At 35.8% G+C, this 25,494-nt stretch overlaps 2 protein-coding genes across 3 annotated transcripts in view; one reads left to right on the top strand and one right to left on the bottom strand.

Moving 5' to 3' along the window:
* MRPL13 (mitochondrial ribosomal protein L13) overlaps positions 1–23,101 on the bottom strand; it is a 35,500-nt gene extending 12,399 nt beyond the window's left edge. Inside the window, exons 1-5 of one of the 2 annotated variants that reach the window (XM_060127626.1) lie at positions 22,952–23,101; positions 19,592–19,715; positions 14,341–14,434; positions 11,604–11,664; positions 5,898–5,984 (exon numbers count right to left, since the gene is read on the bottom strand). In XM_060127626.1, the coding sequence (XP_059983609.1) occupies positions 5,898–5,984; positions 11,604–11,664; positions 14,341–14,434; positions 19,592–19,715; positions 22,952–23,035 (450 nt within the window). In that variant the 5' untranslated portion in view covers positions 23,036–23,101. The remainder of the gene's footprint in view (positions 1–5,897; positions 5,985–11,603; positions 11,665–14,340; positions 14,435–19,591; positions 19,716–22,951) is intronic. The other variant, XM_060127627.1, reaches the window with a different exon arrangement.
* A 208-nt stretch (positions 23,102–23,309) lies between these two features.
* MTBP (MDM2 binding protein) overlaps positions 23,310–25,494 on the top strand; it is a 73,936-nt gene continuing 71,751 nt past the window's right edge. The window contains exons 1-2 of the mRNA XM_060127701.1: positions 23,310–23,468; positions 24,746–24,826. Coding sequence (XP_059983684.1) covers positions 23,351–23,468; positions 24,746–24,826 — 199 coding nt within the window. The 5' untranslated portion in view covers positions 23,310–23,350. The remainder of the gene's footprint in view (positions 23,469–24,745; positions 24,827–25,494) is intronic.

A 25,494-nucleotide genomic window follows, 5' to 3' on the forward strand; every position in this document is an offset into this window, starting at 1 on the left:
TTCTAAAGGCTTGCAGTTTTAAAGAAGTCACCCCTTAGCTAAAAATCTCTCAGGATGAAGTTCTAACTCCTTAGCTAAACCAGGAAGCGCACCTCTCCGACTTCACCCCTCCACAAATGCCCATGGCTTCTGAGTAAACAACCTCCTCACCTTTCAGGCGTTGGTCTACACTCAAATCCCGGTGCCTTTATTAATGGCACTTGCCCAGAACTACTTTCCCCTGGAAATATATCCAAATGTTCAGAAAAATAAAAGGAAAGGTAAAATATGAGAAAGTCTGAACTTGGGTAACGAAAAGCAAGCTGAAGAGTAAAGCATACATTTGAGAGGTATCTTAAAAGAACAGGAAGTGGACTAAATAAAGGGAATGATAAGATGAAGAGCATGAATAACCAGAAGAATTAACATTTATACTGTGCTCATGGAACAAAAATAAGGGAAAGAGAATTATATTGTGGATCTGAATGATCAGTTAATTTTGGAGAGTCTATCAAAAAAATAGTAAGGTATCAATATGGAAGTGTCCTATGGGCATTTCCCCAGGGATCGTAGACAGAATTCCCTCTTTTCATTTTAGTGTGTTCCTAAACATTTTCAGAAAAGAAGGATGATTATACAGTAAATTACAGTTGTCTGCAGAGAGCAACAGTATAATTGGGAATCAAATATCTGGGCAAGGACATGGCATCAAATAAGTTATTCAAGATGTCAAGAATCAAATACAATTTAAAAATAATTTTAGAGAATCACAGAGCTCTACTGCACTATAAACTCATTCTAAAACCTAATATGGCAAAAATTAAAAAATATTTTTTAAAATTTAAAATGACTTTAAAATTATGGTTTGGATAGGCTGGGTCACTATCAACATATACAAAACACAATAAATACTACTGAGAAGTGTTTCTTCACTGAAAAGTATTTGAAAAATATTTAAATTCCCTTCCCCAGCATATTCAAATATGCAAGTGTAAGCACACAGAATCAGAACAAGCAGAGAAAGCCTGGACACGTGAAATACTGTTAAGGGGTCCTTATTTTTTTACTTACTAAAGAAGTCTATCTGCCAGTTTGGTATTCACGAAAATTTATGACTATTTCACACTTCTTTGGGAAGCCATTAAAAAAAATCCTTAGCTTGTATTTGCAAAGACAATTTTAAAAGTTGCCAACTGCTCACTCAGCATAGAGAGTTTGGGACATAGTGGGTTCCTGGTAAATGTTTGCTGAATTGAATAGACTTTTGACTGAAATGAGCTTACCAAATTTCACCACTATTAAAGGAATCCACTGAAAGAATGGACAAAATCAATGCAAAGTTAGGAATTAAAGATGCTGATTAGGCATTACACATGAAACCAGAAAAACTTTCTTTTTATGCGTTTATGTCCTCTGCACAGAGCAGGTGGTGAACCTAAGAGGGAAATAAGGAAAAGAATAAAAGTAGAAAAAAGAAACACAGGGGTGAGGTGATCATTTACTTTTTTGAAATTTTTCCTCTTTATACTTTTTTTTTTTTTGACCATGCCACGCAGCTTAAAGGATCTTAGTTCCCTGACCAGGGATCAAACCCAGGCCCTAGGCAGTGGAAGCGTGGAGGCCTAACCACTGGACCACCAGGGAACTCCCACTTTTTTGCAATTTCTAAAGGAATTTCAAATCTACCGAAAAGTTGCCAAAATGAGTGAACACTCATCTAACCTTCACCTAAATTCACTGACTGTTCAAATTGGACATGATTGCTTTCTCTCTTTTTATCTATTCATAAACACATACACCAAAAACATTCTTTTTGACTGCACCATTTGAGAGTAGTCTGCAAATATTTCATCCCTAAATATTTCAGCATATATATTTCCTAAATATAAGAATTGTCTCCGATGTAACCACATTACAAATTCATGTTCAGGAAAACTAACATTGATGAAACACCTTTTACTCTAATATACAGTGTATATTCAAATTTCCCAAATTGAATTTTTCCAATCCAAGGTCAAGGATCACATGCTACAGCTATTATGTTATTATGTTGGTTAACATACATAATATATTTAGTCTAGCTTCCTTTAATCTGAAGAGTTTCCTTGTTTTATCTCTTTTATGAAATTAACATTTTTGAAGAGGTCAGGCCAATTATGTTGCAGAATGTCCTTTTTTGGGATGTGTAGGACTCTCTCCTCATCGTTAGATTTAGGTTAAACACTTCTGACAGGACACTATATAGTTTATGCTGGGTCTTCAGTGCTTCATTCATAGCAGGAGGCACGTGATGTCAGTTTGTCCCATATTGATGATATATTTAATATCTTGGTTATGAGTGGTGGTTCACCAGATGGCTTTAACGTAAAAGTATCTTTTCTCTTTTTAAATAGTAAGTACTTGGTGACATGATGTTTTGAAACTGTGTGAATACCCTGTTCTATAATGCTTTACTCAATAGATACAGAATATGCTGATAATGGTGGCTTTTCTAATTCAGTATTATTTCTACATTTTTTAGATGACATTCTTCTCTAAAGAAGAGCTTTTCCTTCTCCAGAAAGAAGGGAAATTATAATCAGTTAAAAATAATTTTGGGACTATCATTGTGGGCTCATAGATTTTTGTTTTCTGTTCAAGGTAATCCACCATTATGACCATTCAAGGCTCACACAGTCCATATTTGGTCAGTGGGCACCACTTCAAGCTGCCTCCTCTGTTCTCTTGATATTTCTCCATCGGGTTTTGATCACTGTCTTACTTTCTGTTACTTATTGTTTTACTATTATAAACAATGCAGAAATAATAATCTTGTGCATGTGTGCACTCCAAAATAACCTTCTTCTTTGTTCCGGACCTAGAAACAACATTTCTAAGAAGAACCACATTCCTTTAATAGGGAATAGCACTTAGAAAACACAATCTGTGCACTACTTCTGCTTACTTCTATTGGTATTGTCCTTTTATTTTTTGAATATATAAAACCTCAACATGATAAAAAAGTTAAAGTAAAAAAAAAAAATCTAAAAGGTATTCTCCAAAAATCTCATTCTCTTCCCTACTCCTTTCATCTTTTTGTGTCCATCATCTAGTAAGTAACCAACTTCATTTTCTCATTTATTCTTCCTGTGTTTCTTTACGCAAAAAGAAGAGAGATAAATATATATGTGTGTATGTAAACATACATATGTATAAATGCATATAAAAGGTAGTATGCTATCTATATTCTTTTCCACTTTGCTTTTTTAAACTTAGCAGTACATCCTGGAAAGCATTACTTATCATTACAATGATATCTGTCATTCCTTTTTTATAATTGCATAGTACTCAACTGAATAGATATAGCATAATTTAGCCAATTTCCTATGAATAAGCATTTATTTATTTCTATTACTTTACTATTGTAGATAATGTGGAAACAATAATCTTGTATATGTGTATCTTCAGGGTAAATTGCTATAAATAAGATAGCCGGATCAAGCATGAATCTCCTTATGTATGTGTTTTTGTTAAATGTTACCTAATTCCCCGATTCCTTGTGGGTTGCACCATTTTGTACTGCTACCAGCAATGTCTGAGTGCCTGTTTCCCCATGGTCATGACAATAAAAAATCTAGCAATCCATTTTTGGAGAAATGGGCTCATTTATTTTATAGCCTGAAATTATTTAAGTAATTTATGCTGAAATGTATCTACCTTATAACTGGTAAAAATAACATTACTATTTTTTTGTTCCTTGTAGAAATTATGGTTCCTAAAAGCATGTGAAAGTATAATCAGAAACAGGAGTTTTAAAATTCTTGTGATTTCATGCCCAAAGTCATTTATCCTTATATAATGATACTGCTCCCATACTTGTTACCTCAGAGGTAAAGTGAATAGTGGGAAATTATTCTACTCATTCATGCAAAGTAAAGGTAATAAATTAGCCACTTTAATAAAAGCCTGAATAATTTACTCATGCATTATTTAAACTAACAACAGAACATACAAGTGTCTTGAACAGTTGAATAACTTTATAGCCTGGAATGAATTCTACCTTATTCCTCTAGTAGGAACTATAAGGACAACAATTATAACCCATAATATTGATAGCAACTAGAACTTACTGTTCCAGGGCCTGGTCTAAGTACTCTACGAATGTTATCTCATCTAACCCTTACAGCAATCTTACGAAGTAGGTACTATTATTATGCCCATTTCACAGATAAGAAAACAGAGATAATAATGGCCATGAAGTCAGTAGATGGTGGGGGCATGTATTCAAACTCAGGCAGTCCGATTCCATGGCCTGGACTCAACTATTTTATTATAGAACCTCTATAGTGTTTCATTATATTATACCAGAGAGAAAAACCAAGTACTTATACCAGTACAACAGTTATGGATAAAAATGTCTATTTTTATTTTCAAGTACTTTTTAGCTGAACAAATTCTGAGTAGGAATAAGTATTCTCAAGTTAAATCATGGGAAATAATTAGCAACCAAAGCCGAGCTATTAATCTATGATTCATAGAAGCTACAGGTCACAAAAAAAGTAAACTAAATTCATACTTTTTTGTAGTTCATGAAATTATCTATGAGTACCCTCAATTTAACAGGGGCTCTAATTATAATTTCTTATTCCGAACAAAGTAGACCATAGTTCCTTCTTCCAAAGAAAGCAGTTATTAAAATGAAAATATAGAACTTACAGACTTTTGGTTTTTAGTCCAATGATGGCTCACTTTATGATTTAAGATAGAAGCAATTGTTATTATAGTGCATTCACTATAAAATGCAAAAAATATTTCAGAAGTTGACATAAAATTACTGAAAATACAACAATTTTTAAAATGAGAAAACATTTAATTAAAAATTTAAGAAAGCAGCTCAATATCAAAAAAACAAACAACCCAATCCAAAAATGGGCAGAAAACCAAAAAAGACATTTCTCCAAAGAAGATATACAGACTGCCAACACACACATGAAAGAATGCTCAACATCATTAATCATTAGAGAAATGCAAATCAAAACTGCAATGAGATATCATCTCACACGGGTCAGAATGGCCACCATCAAAGAATCTACAAACAATAAATGCTGGAGAGGGTGTGGAGAAAAGGGAACCCTCTTGCATTGTTGGTGGGAATGTAAATTGATACAGCCACTATGGAGAACAGTATGCAGGTTCCTTAAAAAACTAAAAATAGAACTACCATACAACCCAGCAATCCCACTACTGGGAATATACCCTGAGAAAACCATAATTCATGTGGTACAAAAGAGTCATGTACCACAATGTTCACTGCAGCTCTATTTACAATAGCCAGGACATGGCAGCAACCTAACTGTCCATCAACAGATGAATGGATAAAGAAGATGTGGTGCATATATACAATGGAATATTACTCAGCCATAAAAAGAAACAAAATTGAGTTATTTGTAGTGAGGTGGATGGAACTAGAGTCTGTCATACAGAGTGAAGTAAGTCAAAGAGAAAAACAAATACCATATGCTAACACATATATACAGAATCTAAAAAAAAAAAAGAGTCATGAAGAACCTAGGGGCAAGACGGGAATAAAGACGCAGACCTACTAGAGAATGGACTTGAGGACACAGGGAGGGGGAAGGGTAAGCTGGGACGAAGTGAGAGAGTGGCATAGACATATATACACTACCAAATGTAAAACAGATAGCTAGTGGGAAGCAGCCGCACAGCACGGGGAGATCAGCTCGGTGCTTTGACCACCTAGAGGGGTGGGACAGGGAGGGTGGGAGGGAGGGAGATGCAAGAGGGAAGAAATATGGTATATATGTATATGTATAACAGATTCACTTTTTTATAAAGCAGAAACTAACACACTATTGTAAAGCAATTATACGCCAATAAAGATGTTAAAAAAATTTAAGAAAGTATCATCAGTGACTTACTTCATCTGGGAAAAGATGCAACCTCTGCATCAGAGTTCTTCGGTGAAGGTTTTTTGGCAGCATGCCATAAATAGCTAGTTTAACAATCTGAAAAACAGATACACGGGGGACTCAATAAGAAAAATGTGCTGGGGATATAAACACAATAAGAGATAGTGATGAAAACGAGTGGGCTAAGATTCAATGTGAATACGAAAGAAATGAAACTGAGACCTAAGCATATATGTGGCAGTAACAGAAAAGTAACTTTTATTGTTTTGTACATTACTATTTTCTTTCAAATCTGTTTATTTTTATTTAGAAAAGGGACAAAAGGAAGAGATAACAGATAACTTGTTTGTGTGTCAATTTTAGATAGAATAAGAAAAAATTCTTTAAGCTTATACAAGAACCTGTGGCTCAAATAATCTATTACAGGGCTTCCCTGGTGGCGCAGTGGTTACGAATCCGCCTGCCAGTGCAGGGGACACGGGTTCCATCCGTGGCCCAGGAAGGTCCCACATGTTGTGGAGCAACTAAGCCCGTGTGCCACAACTACCGAGCCTGCTCTCTAGAACCTGCGAGCCACAACTATTGAAGCCCACGTGCTGCAACTACTGAAGCCTGCGTGCCTAGAGCCCGTGCTCCACAACAAGAGAAGCCACCGCAGTGAGCAGTCCGCGCACCGCAACGAAGGCCCAAGGCAGCAAAAATAAATAATTAAAAAAATTTATTAAAAAAATAATAACCTATTACATACAGATTAGAGCAGATCCTAGGGAGGCTTAATCTCGTTTCCTCCAGGTGGGAGATCAGGAGGTTTCCAATTCATAAACTGTGCCTGACCATACAGTCACGCGACTGACTCTGTAAGTCACCAATCTGTAACAATGGTAATGGCTAGCATTCACTGAAAACTTACTGTGTGTACAGCGGTCACTGCACTACATTCGTTATCTTGTTTACGATACTAAGGCCAACTTCACAGATGAGGAAACAAATTTAGTGAGGTTACAGAACCGCACCCCCTAATTTCATGTATCTATTAAGTGGTGGTGCTGGATTCAATCCAGGTAGGTTTACTCCCAGAACAGACATACAGGACTTGCAAACACACCTATAATGTGTTTCTCTCTGTAACTTTTCAAGAAGACAAAGTCCCTTCTCCCTGTCATACCCACTCCCAAGACGGCAAACTAACCTTTTCATGATTTACTTTTCCCCTTGTTAAGGTTATCCTCACTGTTGGCCTGAATGTGATTTTATGTATGTTTTGTCAAGAGAAAGGCACGCAGTGTCACCTTGTGCTCCATAATTTCCTGGGGGCCTCCTGGTATACAGTGTATACAAATATACTGCAAAAGCTTCATAAAACTAAGAGACATTTGGAGAGTCAAACTGATTTTTTCCATCTGTACTCATATTTCAAGGATATCATTTGGCATGTATGAAACTAAACCCATTAAAACAATACACATTGGAATAGGATTGCACTATAAGAGGACTTCCTGATCTTTTTATTTTCTCATCACATCAGACTACCTCACTATGTACTAAAGCTAATGGCATCCCATATATATTTTCCATCTATTTTCTGTGTTAGTGCTGTTGAGACTTTATGTTCTGGAGACTGTTTAAATACAGACTTACATTGTTAAAATTAAAAGCAATTAGAAATTCAGTTCCTGAATCACATAAGCCACATTTCAAGTGGTCAGACAAAGAACATTTCCATCATAGCAGAAATTTCTCTTGGGCAGCACTGATATTAGTCTTTAAAATTTTTAATGTTTTAAAAGTCTTTAGTAGAAAGTGACAATGTTAAGACTACTCAGCATCTTGTCTGGATAAGCAAGTCATTGTATCTTCTGTCATTATATCATCCTAACAGCAATTTTGTTGCATTAGCAGGGTTACTTGGCATTTGGTTTTCATGTTCTTAAAAACATTTAGTTGTATTTACTTGAATTAACAAGTTGGTATTTTTAAAATATGCCCTATTAAAAAATGCAAACATAACACTCAAATTAGAGAAAGCTGGAAAGTATGAAAGGGTTACAAGCTGCCAGGTGAGCGAAAAAGGGGATGACAGACATACAAATATACATACCCCAAAAAATAAATGTGACACAACTTGCATATGCAATGAAGTAATTCTAGCTGTATAGACTTAAGCATAAACTCTAAGGAATTCAAAAAGTGAGAAAGATAGAACAAGGTAAGGTTAATAAGTATTAAATACTTTCCTCATCTAATGTGTAACCCAGGCATGTGACATTTGTTTCACATAAAGTATCTTTATAAACTATAGGAGAGGGAATAAACATAAGAAAGGAACCATATTAGAAGAAAAATACAAGAACACAGAGACTCCTAAGGAAACTAAAATGTATGACAGAGGGAGAAAGGATATAAGGAAAGGGCTGAATCAATATATTTATTTGAGTTTAGAATTAGTGATCTTCTATGTAATTATAAAAATATATTGAAATATTTAAAAGCCTACTATTTAAATATGTTAATCAATGTACTTTACAAGTAATATTCCAAGATCGTACTAATAATCAGAAAGATGCTTCATGAAACAAATTCTCCTAAAAGCCACATATACCAAGTACTGATAAGCAAATTATGTCTGCTGGAAGAAGACCTACTGTTCCAGAAAAACACTGAGTGTTTCAATTGGAAGTAAGATAACTGACCTCTTCGTTAACATGTCAGTCTTTTTAGAAACACAATCAAAATTGACTTAAAAAAAAAATTAAGATCTTTTAATGAGGTAAAAATTCAAATGGATTTAACTCTAAATATTTTCCAAGCCGTCATCAAACATTTTGCAATGCATTTCAATCTTTGTTCATAAAAAATAATTGGAAACAATTTCTACAAATGTTATCCAAAGCCAAATTCTTAACATCAAAAGTTGGACTATACTGCCTCCTAGTGTATAGTTGGCATACCTGAATAAACTAGAAACTAATTTTAAAAACATTGAAACATATTTATAAGTATTAAAACTATAATTTGTTGTAAAAGTTGTAGTATATATTACCAGTAGCCCTAACAACTTTTTACTATTATATGCAATCCATATTAATAGTCAAAATAGGATATTTTATTTTGACCCGTGATAATCTAAAGACACATGAATTATAAAGCAGAACATTAAATATTTCTTAAGAAGCAATTTCTGAGCATGTTTTTATAATTATGAAAAGTAAAAATAAACAGTAAAGCATGTAACGTCTAAATGCCATGTCAGACCTTATAATAATAAACATGCCCTTCCCCACCACCACCTTAGCCAAGAAAATTATAGGCAGTACAACACCAAACAAATGGTTGCATCCTGACAATAGACATTTATTTTTATTCACCATTTTAGGGAAGTAAAAAGGAGTGTCTTCACAGTCTAACACTTTGCTCATTTAAGTAAAAAACTAAAACAGGTCCCAATGGGGAAAATGCTACCAAATCTAGGAGTACAGTTTAAAGACTAGGTTATCAAGAGTTAAGGAAGAAAAGATAAAACTGTGAAATGGCAAAAGGAGGATCTGCTTTTAGCAATACTGAGGACAAGCATTTGGTTTAGAAATTTCTCCCAGTATATAACTCTAATGATAACATAATAAACATTAGTGAAGTTAACAGTATTGCTTTTTAAATCCTTTAAAAGCATGGGACTGACTAGAGGCCAAAAGTAAAAGAAAGGACAAAAGAGTCCTAGGGCTGGCATTGGCCTTGAGGGCATCAGTTTAGTGCAGGGCTTGGGTTTTACAGGACTATGACTTTGGGGTTAGGAGGTAGGATCAAGATGACCTCATAAACCCAGCTTCTCAACAGAAAGGCAATACTCAGGGTGCTGAGTGAGGAAATGAAAAAACAAAAGTCTTTCCTGACAGATAACTGCTAAACTATGAACCTGACCTTACAAGGCCCCAAATTCACCCTTTTTATGGGGACCAAAATCCAGGGGTCGAAAGTATAGCTTAAAGAGGTCTTAGGATGCCATATATATACATAGGTATATATATAGGTATATATGTATATATGGCCCCATGTACCTGCCAGAAGCTAAGTAAATCTTTTTTGAAGAAATTCATTTTTAACGTAGGTCTCAAAAATTCCCAGAGATGAAGTTCCAAGGTACATATACTTTCCAAGTATCCTGAACAGAAACAATAAATTGCAAACCCACAAAGACCACAAATATCAGAATCAGACATAAATGCTAAGAATTACGTTTAATATCTTTAAAGAAATATAAGAGGGAACCAAAGTATGACAAAGGGAACAGAAGACTGTCAAAACCGACCAGCAAATTTGAAAAAGAAACAAACAGTAAAAGCTTCAAGAAAAGGAAAAAAATACAATAATTGAAGTTATTTGTATATGTATGTATAATCTGATTTCCAAAGGGAAAGGACAGAGAATAAAGGGAGCCGATATTAGAAGATACATAGAAGAGCTGACGAATTTTCGGAAGACACCAATCCGCAAGCAAAACAATGACAAAGCCCAAAAAGAAACATATAAAAACCAAAGTCGACGAAAAGATCTTAAAAGTATTCAGAAAGAAAAGACAGAATACACACAAAGAAACAATTAAAGTGACATCTGATATCAACAGTAATAACGGACACTAAAATCTACGTGAATCATAGTTTCAAAAAGCTGAGAGAAAAAAATCGGTAATCCTAGAATTGCATATAAAAGCAAAACTATCTTTCAAGAATGAAGGCAAAAATATAGCTTGAGACAGAAAAGGAGAGTTCACTATTCAGAATGTTATGATAGGAATGTCAACAAGAAGTTCTTCGAGGAGAAGGACATTGATCCCAGTTACAAGAAGCGATCGTAAGCAAAGAAGACCATAAAGAATCAGTAACAGTATAAGACAATAACAAGAATGCTGAATTTTAAGAGTTTTTAAAAATCTTGAACAGAGAAAACATACAGGTTGAAAGGGAGAATAGGTATTAATAATCTTCTAGGGGCCTTGATTTGATTTTGAGGAAAGTAAAGATATTGATTAATCCTAGACTTCTAATAAGCAAACTCAGTCAATCCAAAAGAAGGCAAGAAAGAAGGGGATAAAAAAGAAAATAAAATCTAGCTCAGTAAATTAAACTGTAAAATGAAATATGAGGCAAACAAAATTAAAAAATTGGTTGATATAGCTATATTAATATATAAAAAGAACAGACCTCAAGTTGAAAAGCATTATTGGAGATAAAGAGAGTCAGTATATACCTTGATCAATTCCTTAAGAAGATTATAATCCCAAACTTAAGTTAATTCATCTAACACTAAATCTTCAAAACATACAGAACAAAAAAACAAAAAACTGACAGAACTACAAAGAAAAATTAATAAATCCACAACTGAGATTTTAACATAACTCAGGTAATCAGTAAATCAAGTGAACAACAACAACGAAAAAGTCAGTGAGAATTTAAGATTGGAACAACATACCTAGCATATTTGATATAATGGAAAATAAACATATATACACACATACAAACATACATCTGTCTCCCCCAAACATTTTCAGCAATCATATCATATTCTAGGTGATCATGCAGATGTTAAGAAATTAAAAAGAAAAGCATCAAAATTCTTTGATTAAATGCAAAACATACTAATTAAAAACATATAGAATTGAATGATAACGAAATAATACCTATCAAAACTTGTGTGATATAATAAAAAATACTATAAACTTACTGCCACTGGATCCTTCTGGTGAAGCTGAGCAGCTGTTACTTGTCTAAATCCACCTGGGTAGCTATTAAAAGAAACAAAGACATTAAAATTGGGAGTAGGCTATGGTACAGTATTCTTGAAATGAACATTCTTTTATAATATGAAAACTATTTTTATTATGAAATTATACTTGTTTCTCGAAACTATGCTGTTCATCAATGTCTTAAAAATTAAGCAGTAACCTATGCTATTTGAAATGCTATTCTCTTAAGTGGTCAAATTAGCAATCATTATTTCATAAAAAGTTCCACACCTTAGAAAATTTCTTGGCTAATTATATTTCTACTGGAAGTTAAAGTTATTCATCATTCATTCATTCACTCATTCAGTCAAACATTTTTATCACTGCTTAGTTTATCACTGCTTGAATTAAAAAAAAAAAAGCAAAGTGCCAGAATGTTTCACATTCCCTGACAAATCAGACAAAGTGAATAAGCTAGGGGTCAGGTTTGGAGAAAACAGTGGTAGACTACTTGGTTCTGAAGGCAAGTTAATACTCTAAACAAGTCGTGCTCCTGTTTCCTATTAACAGGAAGTCATATGTTGGTTCTAAGTAATAAAATATTTCATTGTGTTCAGATCAAAATTATATATAAAATGTAGATTAAAAAAATATTTGGGATAGTACTGGAGGCATCTTGATAACTTGAATACCCCAGATCCAGGTCTGGAATCTAGGTTTTGCCAGTGGCTACCAGTATAATATTAGGCAACTCATTTCATCTCTTTATATATGAGTTTGCTCATATAAGGAAAATGATAATATCTGCCCCATCTACCTCTCAAGATTTTTATCAGTCAAGTGACAGTGCTTAAGAAATTTAAAACAAAAACAACATACAGATGCAAGGTTTTATTACACTGAATGGTAATGATTTTTGAGGAAGGGAAAAATAAAATGTAAAGGCAATAGACTCTGCAAGAAAAATGTAAGGTTACCTAAATATGATTCCTTTTATAAGTTTCTTTCAACAAGACTTGAAAACATTTTAAAGATGATTTAGAGAACCACGTTTTAGGAATAAAACTTAAGAAAGCAAATTTAGAAATTTGCTGAGAAAGATGGATAATTTTCAAACTGATGCTTTCATTTGCTTCATGGAATTTCAGCCTCAAAAAAAGAAACACCTGTCTAGACTTCTATTCCTGTATTCTTTCTCTCCAGGAAAAAAATACTTTATGTTTTATCACATTGTTATCTTGTATTTTCATATTTCTTTCCCAATTACCTGTAAATTTTATAAAACTTGGTTTGTATATAGAGATTTACCAACAGTAAAAATTACTAAAGATGGATGTGAATTCATTTTTGTTACATTAAATAAAGAGTTCACAAAAGTGTTTAAGTGTAGGAATGGGCAAAGGCTGGCTAATGGAAGCAAAAAAGTTATCCCAAGCATTTAAGACCTACTTGGGCAAGAGAGGAAAAGAAACAGATGGGAATATCAAAGTCTGCCTGTCTAAGATGAAGGTGCACTTGGAAATAAAAAATAATAATTTTGATCAAGAATGAAAAGCCAACATTTTTAATCATATCTTGCATGATACTGAAGAAGGTATGCTTAATTAAATTTGTACATGACCTGAAACTGAGGGGTTAACTGACACATTACATGACATAATCAACATCTCAAAAGATCTTAGAAGGCCAGAGATACAATTTACATGGAGTAAACTTAAGGTACTACAGTTGATTAGAATGCAACTAAAATACACAGGAAGGAGGATACATGGTTGAACAGCAGCATGTTTGAAAAAGACCTATAAGTTTTAGCTAATGGTGAACTCAATGTAGCACATAGTGATATGGCCTTGAAGAAAAGTTCTACTACAATAGAAGATTGCATAACTTAAAGATGGTGGAGTCACATTATACCAGAAAACCACTAAAACACAGCCAGGTGAGTGTATTTAGTTAAGAAAGATACTGATGAGCAGTGATTGCACCCAGAGAACAGTGACCAAGGTATAATGGAGATAAGACATCTGAATGGAAGCCATAAAAAGAACTTTGAAGGAACTACAGGTGTTTAGTCTAGAGAAAAGACAGATCAGTGGGTACTTGCTGATCATTGTCTCAAAACTATCTGAAGGATGTCATGTGGAAGATATATAATTTTACACTGTCCAAAAAAGGACTAAGACCATTCTGAAAGCTAGAGGAAAACAGATGACGACTCAAGAGCATTGAGATCTTTCTAAAGTTTAGACCACATCAAAGGCAGAATGAATGGGCTGCCTCATGAGCTAGGAGATAGCTACTATTCAGATAGGCAGACCTATAACTTGAAAGCCATGTTGTGGAGATTTTAGGTATCTTCCAAACTTGGGATTTCACTCACCATTCTTTCAACATCTCATGTGCTTTTAGAAGTTCAAGATGGTTCTGGAAACAGCAGCAAGATGAATTATAGGAAACAGAAAGAAAGAAGTGAGAAGACTGACTAAAAAATGAGAAGAATCTAGATCAGAGAGGTTATATGAAAAGCTTCCAGGAAAAACGAATATTCTCAGGTAATCATGAGTATTTGGTACAGTATTGCAGTTTTTTTGATTGAGTAAATCATACATGTGGCATGAACAAAATTGGTATTTTCTTAAATTTCGAAAAAACCTTTTTTCTTTTAAATAAGACCAATAATATTCTTAAAGTAATATATTCAACTGCCTATCTTCCCTGACAAAAGCATTATCTTACCCAGTATGTGAGGAGTATACTTTTTGTTCCCATTTGTTTCCAGAAAATGCAATGTGCCTTGTGTTCATTATGACAACATGATCTCCACAGTCACCTAGATTTAAAAAGAACAAAGAAAAAAAAAAGATTTTATATGAAAATTCTTGACTTTAAGAAAAAGTGAGCTTGGTTTTTTATAAAGCTTATCAAAGTCCAAAAAACACATCAAAAAATATAAAGCAAGTCACAGTGCAACATCAAAATCATTGAATAGATTTATGTTTCTCTTTCACATAACATCTAAGCATCGAAAGAGCTGGCTGGACAGTTGGAAAATCTCAACACTGGAAGGTAAAAGAGAATTCAATAAAGATGCCAGTAACAATGACACATCTTTTAAAGGCAAACTACTGTTACTCCTATTTTCTCTGCCGATCAATAATTACATTTCATTAAAATGTACTATTAATTACACTTCACCACTTTTAAATATCTCATACAAATTTTCCCTTAAAAATAAAAGAGAAAATGAAAACCATATGCATATAGATGAAAAATGGTTTGTTTTACCAACAGGTAAATTGGAAACAAATGTAAAACATCATAATTGATTATTCTTTTCAAATTCAGAGAAAAGAATACTAGGGTCTTATGCTTAACTACTAACCCAAGGTTTTTTCCAAACACATTTAACTAGCTAAATTTAAACCGCGACTAGCGACTATGAGTACACATATACTTGATGCAACAGATGATCTGAAAATCAAAATATATGTTTTGGATTAATTTTCCAGTGAAAAGTACCCCTAGGCCTGGCTGTTCATCTAAAAAAAAAAAACCTAAGAAGTCAACGTGTAAGTTTTCACCAGTCACTGTACATGACAAAATCAAGTAGTCAGAAACATTTATTAAGTGCCTATTCTAGTAATAGAAAAACAAACTTCAAAAGATTCTTGAAGGTTATCTATTTGAAAAAAATCACCACTGAAAAAATAAGTATAAATAAGTACAGTATCTCAAAACTGAAGATTACATTATAAGAGTCTACGCAGAGCTTGAATTTGAGTGACAGAATTTTCAGTGAGAAGTTCCTAGTTTACATAAGGCAAGGGTAAAGGAAAGAGGATAAAGCAGGTGAGTTTTCTTCATTAGCGTGTAAGGGAATCCAGGGGTGGGAAGGAAAGATCTGGGAATGGGAAGCTTGCTGTTAGCTGGTTGAAAAGGAAAGTTTGACTATTTGGCAAATTAAGTGACTAAAGTTCCCAAAAGTGACCCATGGTGGGCTACTAAGGCAGTTGGGCAAATGAACCTGAAGAACAAATGAAGAGGGTGAGAAGATACCTACACAGTCCCAAATAATGCTGAAATTACATTAGCTTTCAACCGGACACTTAGAGTTGAAGAAGCTAAGGCTTGTTAAGATTAAGTGATTTGTCAAAGCTCACGACAAGGTATTTAACTCCCTGTTCAGGCTCTTTCTGTGACGCCTATTTGGAGGAAAAATGGAATCTTTAACTTTCTAATAAACCTGAATTTATTTTTTAAATGTTGTTTAAGCTTTAAATATGCAAAAAGCATTTTGCGCCATTCAAAACACATTTTTACTTCAAAAAGGATCTTTCAAGGGACATTAGAAAGAATACCACAAATCAGGTGACAATTGTGTTCTTTCAGCTCTAAGGTATGAACATCTAATCTGGGAAAAATTATTCTCCCTTAATAACTTATGCCAAATCTCTACTGTATTTAATAATTCTTAGAAGCACTTCTTCACTGTCTCTAATTAAAACCAACCAGCAATTAAATCTTTTTTAACTGCACTAGGTATTAAAAGCCAATACTATGATTAAAGCCTAAAATCCTGGATACAGTGCAATCATTTCTATCTAAATTTCTGTTAATCCAAATAAATAGATATATGTCATTTTAAAATTTTAATTGAAACATTTTACATTTTACAATATGCACCAAATACATATAAATTGGAACTCTACTGCCTGATCAAGAGATGGTAGACGTTAATTAATATCTTTCAAACTTAAAAACTTTTTTTAAAAGTTAAAGTTTAGTAATAAACAATTTTTAGAAAAAGGAATTGAGTTTATTTACAAAAATTTATCAACTTAGATTTCTGACCCTATTTGATTTTTTTTTATAATATTAGGTGCTAAATTAAATGGCCAAATAAAATTCAAACTAATTCAATCAAAGGGAAAACTCAAAGGTTTATGTCAGGGAATCTAAGGTCTCCTTCATCCAGTGCAACACTGCTTTTACATATTGGGTCTCCTTACAAGATTTGGTTTGAGAAACGTTTGAAAAATAGCTGTTCCAATTTAGTAAGCAACAAAGGTTGGCTTTGGCCTTTATGTTTGTTTCCAGCCTTGAAGGACAAATGTCCAAATGCCTACTTCAACGTTTTTTTAGCATCCCTGAAATTCTGAAGGGCTAATGTGACAGAGGATCATATGTAAGTTACCACAGAATCTACTGAGTGTAAAGAAGTTGTGAGAGGAACAAGGTGTGTTGTTCAAATTTATGATAATATGTAAATATTCCTTTTAAAAGAGGCATGCATTCTAGATATAACATGGCGCAAAAGCTTCAGTGCTTTGTACAATGATATTCTAGGAGTGAGATGAAGAATAAATGTGCGATTAAGACTGTAAAATTTAAACGACGCAGAGTTAACATTTGAAATAGACTGACACAACTGAATAGTAAGAGAGAAACATACATTAGCTGTGTAACTTTAAGAAGAGCATTCTAAACTTTTTTTTTCTAACAAATCCTTAAAAGATTTAAATAAATAATACAAGGCAGAATACTAGAGATTAGACTAGTGAATTGTTAGAATTGTTTGGTGTGCTAACATTCATAACATTAACTTTTAAGAACTGTGTGAAACTTCCGTTTGATTTCATTCCATGTGCACCAGAAGTATTTTAAGATGATCTAATAACTTTAGATAATGCTTAAGAAAGGTTTCCCTTTGCTTCTTTTAAATGCTCATATGGTTCTCCTTAACTGATTAATTTGTAGGCAGTGAAAAGAATGGAATCCTCAAGAAGAATAAGGCACAATCCAAAAATCACCAAGTGGCCTTCCTTTTCCTGTATCAGTGAAAAGCAAACATGTTCAAAGAGCTCCCAAGTCTCCCATTCAGGAGGGCAGCTCTAATCAGAAGGAGAAGGGAGTGCCTATAAAATAGTTCAAATATTGTATACATTATGTATCTGAACATACATACAGGTCCATGGACTTTGTGAGATGCTGTGGCAAACCAACGTTCCACTTATAAGGTTATTTTTTTATGGAAACTGTGGTCTGGGTCAAGATCGAGATGATCTGGAGTTAGGAGAAGAATGCCCTTCTTTCACAAAATTTGGGAGAAGGTGGAATCAGTAGTAGCCACCTAATTCTTCTTAAAGTGTAGCACTTATCTGTCCACTGAATTAAAGTTCTGCTTCCTTACAAGCACGTCATTACTGCAAAAGTATTCCTTAAGTACTGATGAATAAGCGTGCTGCTAGAACACCAGAGGAGCTTTTGGGGCTGCCTGTCGGGCCATCCTTCCCTGGTAATGGAGAACAGCTTTTCTATGAAATTAGAAATTTACTTCTTAAAGAATGAATTGCATTTTTGTTTCACTATATTTAATATTTGGTTTTTATCAGCAAAACTTTGGACTTTTCATGTCCATAAGATGTCACTAAAATCAAAACAAACTGCACGCAATTTTCAATTTACAAATATGTTGTTTTAAGTTTTTTCTAACATATACTGGGTATGTTTCATGTGTTCATAATCACTGTAAACATGTTTATTTGAAAACTGGCATACAATTTCCCAGAAAAACAATATGACAAACGATGGCCATATATACAGGAAGGGCTATAAAAGTTAATATTTAGGTGTGATAATGGCATTTGGGTTACATAGGAGAATATCTTTGTTCTTGGGTGACATATGCTGAAATATTTAGGGGGAGGTATAATGATATCTGTAATTTATTTTCAAATCATTGAGTAAAATATATGATAAAATATTAATAATTGGGTAATCTAGGTGGCTGGTATAGAGAAATTCACTGTACTACTCTTTGAACTTTTCTGAAAATGTGAACATTTTTATAATAAAAGTTAGAAAGAAGTAAAGGACAAACAACTCAGTGGAAAAATGGGAAAAAGAAATGCATAGACCTTTTACAAAATGGGAAATGACAAAAGGCCAATAAACAAATGAAAAGATTCTCAGCTCCATGTGCAATCAGGAAAATGCAAATTTAAACCACAAAGAAAGAGCATCTCCCATTTACTAGAGTAGTCAGAACTAAAAAGAACGACAACATCAACGTTACTGAGATGAGGAATAATGAAAACACCTGCATATAAAGACTAACTAGGTTCCCATTTTCAACCCAGTAATTCCTGTCCTACAGACAGACCTCAGAGAAACTCTTCCACATGTGCCCTGGGAAAAAGGTACAAGAATACTGATAGCAATGTTGTTTGTAACGGCAAAAAAGAGGAAAACAACCCAAATGCTGAGTGTATGGGTATTCATTTCACCACCATTATTATTAATTTTCTTTAAAATATTATCTATATTCATATATAGGTAGAGGAATACATCTCTATCTATCTAAATATATCTTTGTATATTTCATGTTTCAAAATAAAGTTTAAACTATGATCAACTACAAAAAATGCTGTTGACAGGTCAGGCAAGATGAAGAGTAAGAACTGATACTTGGATCTTACAGGGAAGTCCCGCCCCCAACAGGTTTTTAACAAGAATGGAATAAGGGATCCTCAGTAAAAAAGAGATCCTTAAAACAGCCCAGGGCTTCCCTGGTGGCACAGTGGTTTAGAATCTGCCTGCCAATGCAGGGGACACAGGTTCGAGCCCTGGTCCTGGAAGATCCCACATGCCGTGGAGCAACTAAGCCCGTGCGCCACAACTATTGAGCCTGTGCTCTAGAACCCGTGAGCCACAACTACTGAGCCCACGGGCCACAACTACTGAAGCCCACATGCCTAGGGCCTGTGCTCCGCAGCAAGAGAAGCCACCGCAATGAGAAGCCCACGCACCGCAAGAAAGAGTAGCCCCCGTTCGCCACAGCTAGAGAAAGCCTGCGCGCAGCAACAAAGACCCAACACAACCAAAAATAAAAAAAAAAATTTAAAAAACAGCCCAGTCAAACATCTTCAAAATTCTATCCTGACATGAAAACTGTGATTACCAATAACAGGTCTAAAATGATACTCACTCAGTTGATGGTACACAGGCTTATGCAATCCTTGAAGTTTAACTGATGCCAGGGCAGCAAGTTTGCCAGGGGGCTGCATTTTCCCATCTAAGAGATACCAAACTCGAGCAAAAGTGGCCCATTGCTTGAAAAGACAGAAGAGGAAACAAAGAAAATTCTAATTAAATGGAAACAGCTGAGTTTGCTATTATATACCATCACACACAATCTACAGTTAACATCAATAATTATTATGAAAAAAGATCCTATCACTAATTTTTTTTGTTTTGTTCTCATTTCTATTTCTGGAAAAGGGGGATCTGTTCTCATTACTCTGCAAAGATTAACACAGTGATCTTTCCTGCTTGCTTTTCTATTAGCAATATGGGTTATGCTCTTTTAAAAACGTTCCAAAGATATTATTTCCCTTTACATTATGACTTATATTTTTTGTACCGCATAGAATAGAACCTGGAGGGGTCACGAAAAGCTCTTATGAAAGTAGAAGTTGTTTATGAAGGTCTTCAAAAATATTTTGAGATTGGAAGGTACATTAACATTGAAAGATGAGTGGCCAATTATGAACTGAAGACTATTCAGGAGTTTAATTCCAAGGGAGAGTTAAATAGCAGAATGTAGCTGGAAAAGCATAGATGGATGATGTTGAATAAACTTAAATTTTAAAACACTGCCTTAGATAGACATCTTAGGCTGGCTCAGGACTAAACCGCTGTCTTTGTGTCCATCACTGCCTTCAAACTCTAAGAAAAGCACAGGCCAGAAAGATCTTGATCAGATGCTTTCTCTATGGATATACACAAGCAGCCAAACAGTGCTGGAAAAAGTACAACTAGGCTCTCTGGTTTTATCTTAAATTTAATTATCACAAATCTCAAATCAGCTTATAAAACTGCTTACCAATCTGCTGTTTTCCTGTTCTCATTCTTCTAGTCTCTACCCCATTCCCCTTTTATATCTTTTGTCAAGTTTATTTCATATATTTTGATGCCATTGTAAATGGTATTGTATTTTTAATTTAAACCTCTGATTGTTGCTAGTACATAGAAATGCACTACATTTTTGTATTTTGGTCTTGTATCCTGCAACCTTGCTAAACTCATTTATCAGTTCTAGTAACTTTTTGTAAATTCCAGTTTTTACATAGATGATCATGTCCTTTGCAAATAAGCTTCTAGCCCATATACTTTCCATACCTCTCTCAGCTTATGAACTAAAAAAAAAAAAAAAAAAAAAATTCAATTCAATTGTCTACAGGACAATCTTGTTTCTTCAATAAACTGTAAGAAAAAAAGACAGGAAAAGGAACCTATTATTAAGAGAGACATAAAAAAATAGCAACTTATTGCTACTTTGGATCCTAATCCAAAAGAAGAAACCGTAAAAATATTACATATTTATATAATATACATGATATGTGTGAGAAAATTGGAAACTTGAACACATACTGGATATTTGATGATACTAAGGAATTGCTGTTAAATTTCCATTTAGCTTTGATAAATGGTAATGGGATTTTTAAAAAAATCCTTATCTTGTAAAGAACATATTGAAATATTTACTGATGAAATAATATGAGTCTGAGATTTACCTCAAATTCATAAGTAAGAGAAATAAATGAATGGGGGTACAGATTAAATGATATTGGCTGTGAGATTTTTGAAATTGGGTGATATCTACTTTTATGTATGATTAAAATTATCCATAAAAAAAACAAACTCCTGACCTCCCTTCCCTACCAGCGACTGCCTCATTTCTTTCCTCTTCTTTGTAGCAAACTCTTGCAAAGAGTTGTCTTTAATTTGTCTCTCCTCATTCTCTCTTCAACCTACTCCACCCTGGCTTTTATCTTCCCACACCATCACCAGCACACTACTGCCTGCCAAGTTTACCATGACCTTCACATTACTAAATCCACTGGTCAATTCTAAGTCTTTGACACAGTTGATCATTCCCCTCTCCCGGGTATTCTTTCTTCACTTGATTTCCAGGACACCACCCTCTATTGCTTTGTTTTGTTTTGTTTTCCTATCATGCTAGTTCTCTCTTTCTCTTGCCTCTGAAATGTTGAAATGTTCCAGAACTGTTCTTGGGCCTCCTCTCTTCTCTTTACACATTTCCACACAGGCTTCATCCAGACCCATAACTTTAAATGCCATTTGTATGTTTATGATTCCCTAATTTACATCTCCAGCCTGGACCTCTTTCCTGAACTCTACACTTGCATTCAATTGCCCACCTGGCATATACACTACAGTGCTTCTTAAACCATATGCAGCAGGAGACTAGTTTTTCCCCAATCCACTGCAGACCAATACCTGATAGAAAAAAACAAAACAAAAAACAAAACCTTTGATAAAACAATTAAAATACTGCCACAATGTCAAATTGCTACAGTTTTGTTGCGGAGCACTGGCTCCAGACGCGCAGGCTCAGCGGCCATGGCTCACGGGCCCAGCCGCTCCGCGGCAGGTGGGATCTTCCCGGACCGGGGCACGAACCCGTGTCCCCTGCATCGATAGGCGGACTCTCAACCATTGCGCCACCAGGGAAGCCCTGCTACAGTTTTTTAATGTTTAATTTTACTTCCTTTATTTACCTCATTAGGGACAGGTAACAAACAGTCCAAGGAAAGAATCACACTTGGAGCAGGACTAGACTAAGAGGCGGCTTAGACCAACTCCTGCTCTTCCTCCTGAAACCTGCTTCAATCTCAGCCTTGCCTATCTCAGTTGATGGAACGTTCTTCCGGTTGTTGAAACAAAAAATCCTGGAATAATCCTTGTTTTTTCTTTTGCTGTCGGCGCACATACAGTCCTGCAGGAAATCCTGTTGGCTCCACCTTCAAACGGAACGTGACCACTTTTCAATACTACACAGTTACTAAGTCTGGTTTGTGCCACCATCATGTCTAGCCGGGATTATTTCAATAGCCTCCAAACAGATTCTTTGGTTCTCTTCTCCACCAATCCCCATCTCTGTACAGTCTACTCTCGACTCAGCAGTCGGAATGCTCCTTTTAACACTTAAGCGAGATCATGTTACTCCCCTTATTTTGCTCAGTAAATCAAACTCTTACAGTAGTCTACAATGCCCTATATGATCCAGCTTATTACCTCTCTGACCTTCCCTCCTTCTTCCCGAGGGGGGCGGGGAGAAACACGAGAGGGGTTGACTGAAAAGGGGAGGGTAGGAGTACCAAGAAAACGACAGCAAGTGGTGGTCAGAATCACCACCCTTTGTGCTTCACCGAAGCATCTCCTGGCCCAAGGACCCGGCTTCCCATCCTACTCAGCTTCACTAAATCCGACCTCCTTCTGTCAGCGTAATGAATGCCATCGAGCTACAAGAGTCTGATCTCACCTGAGGCGCCCTAGAAAAACTCGACATGTTTCCCCAGTAGCAGGACAGTCCTTTTTCCAGGATCCAAGACCTGTCCCGCAGCATCAAGGGCCCGGCGGGAAACGCATGCAGCCGAACATGTCAGATCCTAGACAAGCCAGCACTCGTCTGCTTCTCTGCTTTTCCTGCATCTCCTCCAATCTTGCCACCGTAGCAGCTTCGTCATGAAGGAAGGAAATGAGCTAGTTATTGAGAGAATAACCCCCGAAAGTAACTCGCTTGCTGGAAAAGCTGCGGAAAACCAATGGAGGGCACACAGTTTCCAGCCGACCTAAGTAGAAGGAACCGGAAGTGCGTCAGTAGCGCGGGCCTGTTTGGATGTGGAAGCAGAGACCTGAAACGGGGCCTCAGCCCTGAGAGATGGATCGGTACCTACTCCTAGTGATCTGGGAGGAAGAAAAAGTCCCGTCGGCGGCGGGTGCGGTGGCGGAGCATGGGCCAGGGGCTTCGTCCTCTGAGGGTACCGAGAAACAGCCAGGTAAGCGCTGGGCTGAGAAAGAGCGGGAACGGCTTGCAGGGAGGAGAAAAAAATTGTGATCAAGTTCTGCTGGAGTGACCTGTATAGAGTTGTCCCAGGAAGCTGTGACTCTACCTGGGATCGACCTGGTAAGGGCTGATAAAAATATTTTCTCCGTAGAAAAAATAGGGACAAAATTGTGGATGTAAGATTCCAGCGCTCATAAGTTTACGACACAGTAAATATTTAACTGTATAAATTCCCTACGCCTTGGAAATGGAATTTCTGTTTTTTGGACATATATGCATTCAATAGGTAGTTCTGCCTCCTGTGTTCCAAATGCAGGTAATACAGAAAGGAACAAGATGGAAAAGGATCTTACTCTCCTAGAGTTTACATCCTAACGGGAGGAGACGTTCCACACATAAACTAAGTTAAAAAACAAATTATAGGGCTTCCCTGGTGGCGCAGTGGTTGGGGGTCCGCCTGCCGATGCAGGGGACGCGGGTTCGTGCCCCGGTGCGGGAGGGTCCCGCATGCCGCGGAGCGGCTGGGCCCGTAGGCCATGGCCGCTGGGCCTGCGCGTCCGGAGCCTGTGCTCCGCGGCGGGAGTGGGCCGCAGCGGTGAGAGGCCCGCGTACCGCAAAAAAACAAACAAAACAAATTATAAATTTAAGACAATTATGACCGTTTGAGAATGCACAGCTTTTTGGTGCTCCTGTCTGGAATCTGTATTGCTTTTTTTTTTTAAAGTTTTTTTTTTTCTTTTTTGCGGTATGCGGGCCTCTCACTGTTGTGGCCTCTCCCGTTGTGGAGCACAGGCTCCGGACGCACAAGCTCAGCGGCCATGGCTCACGGGCCCAGCCGCTCTGCGGCATGTGGGATCTTCCCGGACCGGGGCACGAACCCGCGTCCCCTTCATCAGAAGGCAGACTCTCAACCACTGCGCCACCAGGGGAGCCCTGTATTGCATTTTATTTAGCTTGTTTTGATAAAGCGGCGCTTTGAGGAGGAAGTGTATGGGGTTGTGTACAGAGTATTGTAACAGGATTTTCCTTCTCCGTTTAAAATTATTCTTTTGGGGGAATTTTGGATTTGTGTTAACTGGCAGGCATGTGCAAACCGGGGGCTTTACCTATTTTCTCTGCTTGCTTTAGATTTATTATATCAAAACTTGAACAGAGTGTAGTTCTTTTATGTACAATATAGTGTACTTGAGAATCTCTGATGGTGAAACTGGAATAGGTCTACATTGTGTAACTCTTGAACCCAGTTGACTTTGTTTTTTTCTTTTTCAGACTTAAGAGCAGCAAATGTTTATCACTTCCTGAAAAGAAGCATTAATGCTTCAATTAATCTAGAAGATAGTACCTTCCCTGGTAAGTAAAACATAAACCCCTCTTTTCACTGGCACAGCATTTGCATTGGAAATAAATTTAATTAATCTCGTTACATGGGAGTCCAAGAAACACTTGTTGACTGTGTACAAGTCACTGGGATAGGGAAGCAATGAAAGAAATACAAAATGGAAAAGACGCTATCCCTCTCTTCCTGATGCTTGGATGTCATAAAGTTGTTATGAAAATTATTTTAGGGTCTCAGTTTGAGTTTTGTTCCCTTTATGAGATTTTCTTGCCCATCTTCAGCTCCATATAAGGTAGAGTAATGTGGCATTATAAGGAGGATTTGTGATTTTGTCATGAGTACAAATACATCATTAATCTTATACCCATTTCCTTACCTTTTATTTTTCCATCCTTACCTCTTACTGATTCTTTTAAAAGCACTTCATAATTGTTAAACTCAGTCATCTTTTCTCCATTCTTATCTGCTTTAACTTTTTCAAAGTATTTGACTTTTTTGAAAATAAAATACTCTTTACTTTGTAAAAATCTTTTTTCCTTTGGTTTCTATTGGCATTATACAGATCCATGTATTTACATCTTTGTTAGTTATCCTCTTTTTTTCTTCCTTTTCTTGGCCTCTATCTGAGAGTGTCTTTCAGAGGCTCAGAAAAAAGGAGATATCAAAACAGGTCTAAAAGCTG

The sequence above is a fragment of the Lagenorhynchus albirostris genome, chromosome 17, assembly GCF_949774975.1.
Source record: "Lagenorhynchus albirostris chromosome 17, mLagAlb1.1, whole genome shotgun sequence".
Classification (NCBI taxonomy): Eukaryota; Metazoa; Chordata; class Mammalia; order Artiodactyla; family Delphinidae; genus Lagenorhynchus; species Lagenorhynchus albirostris.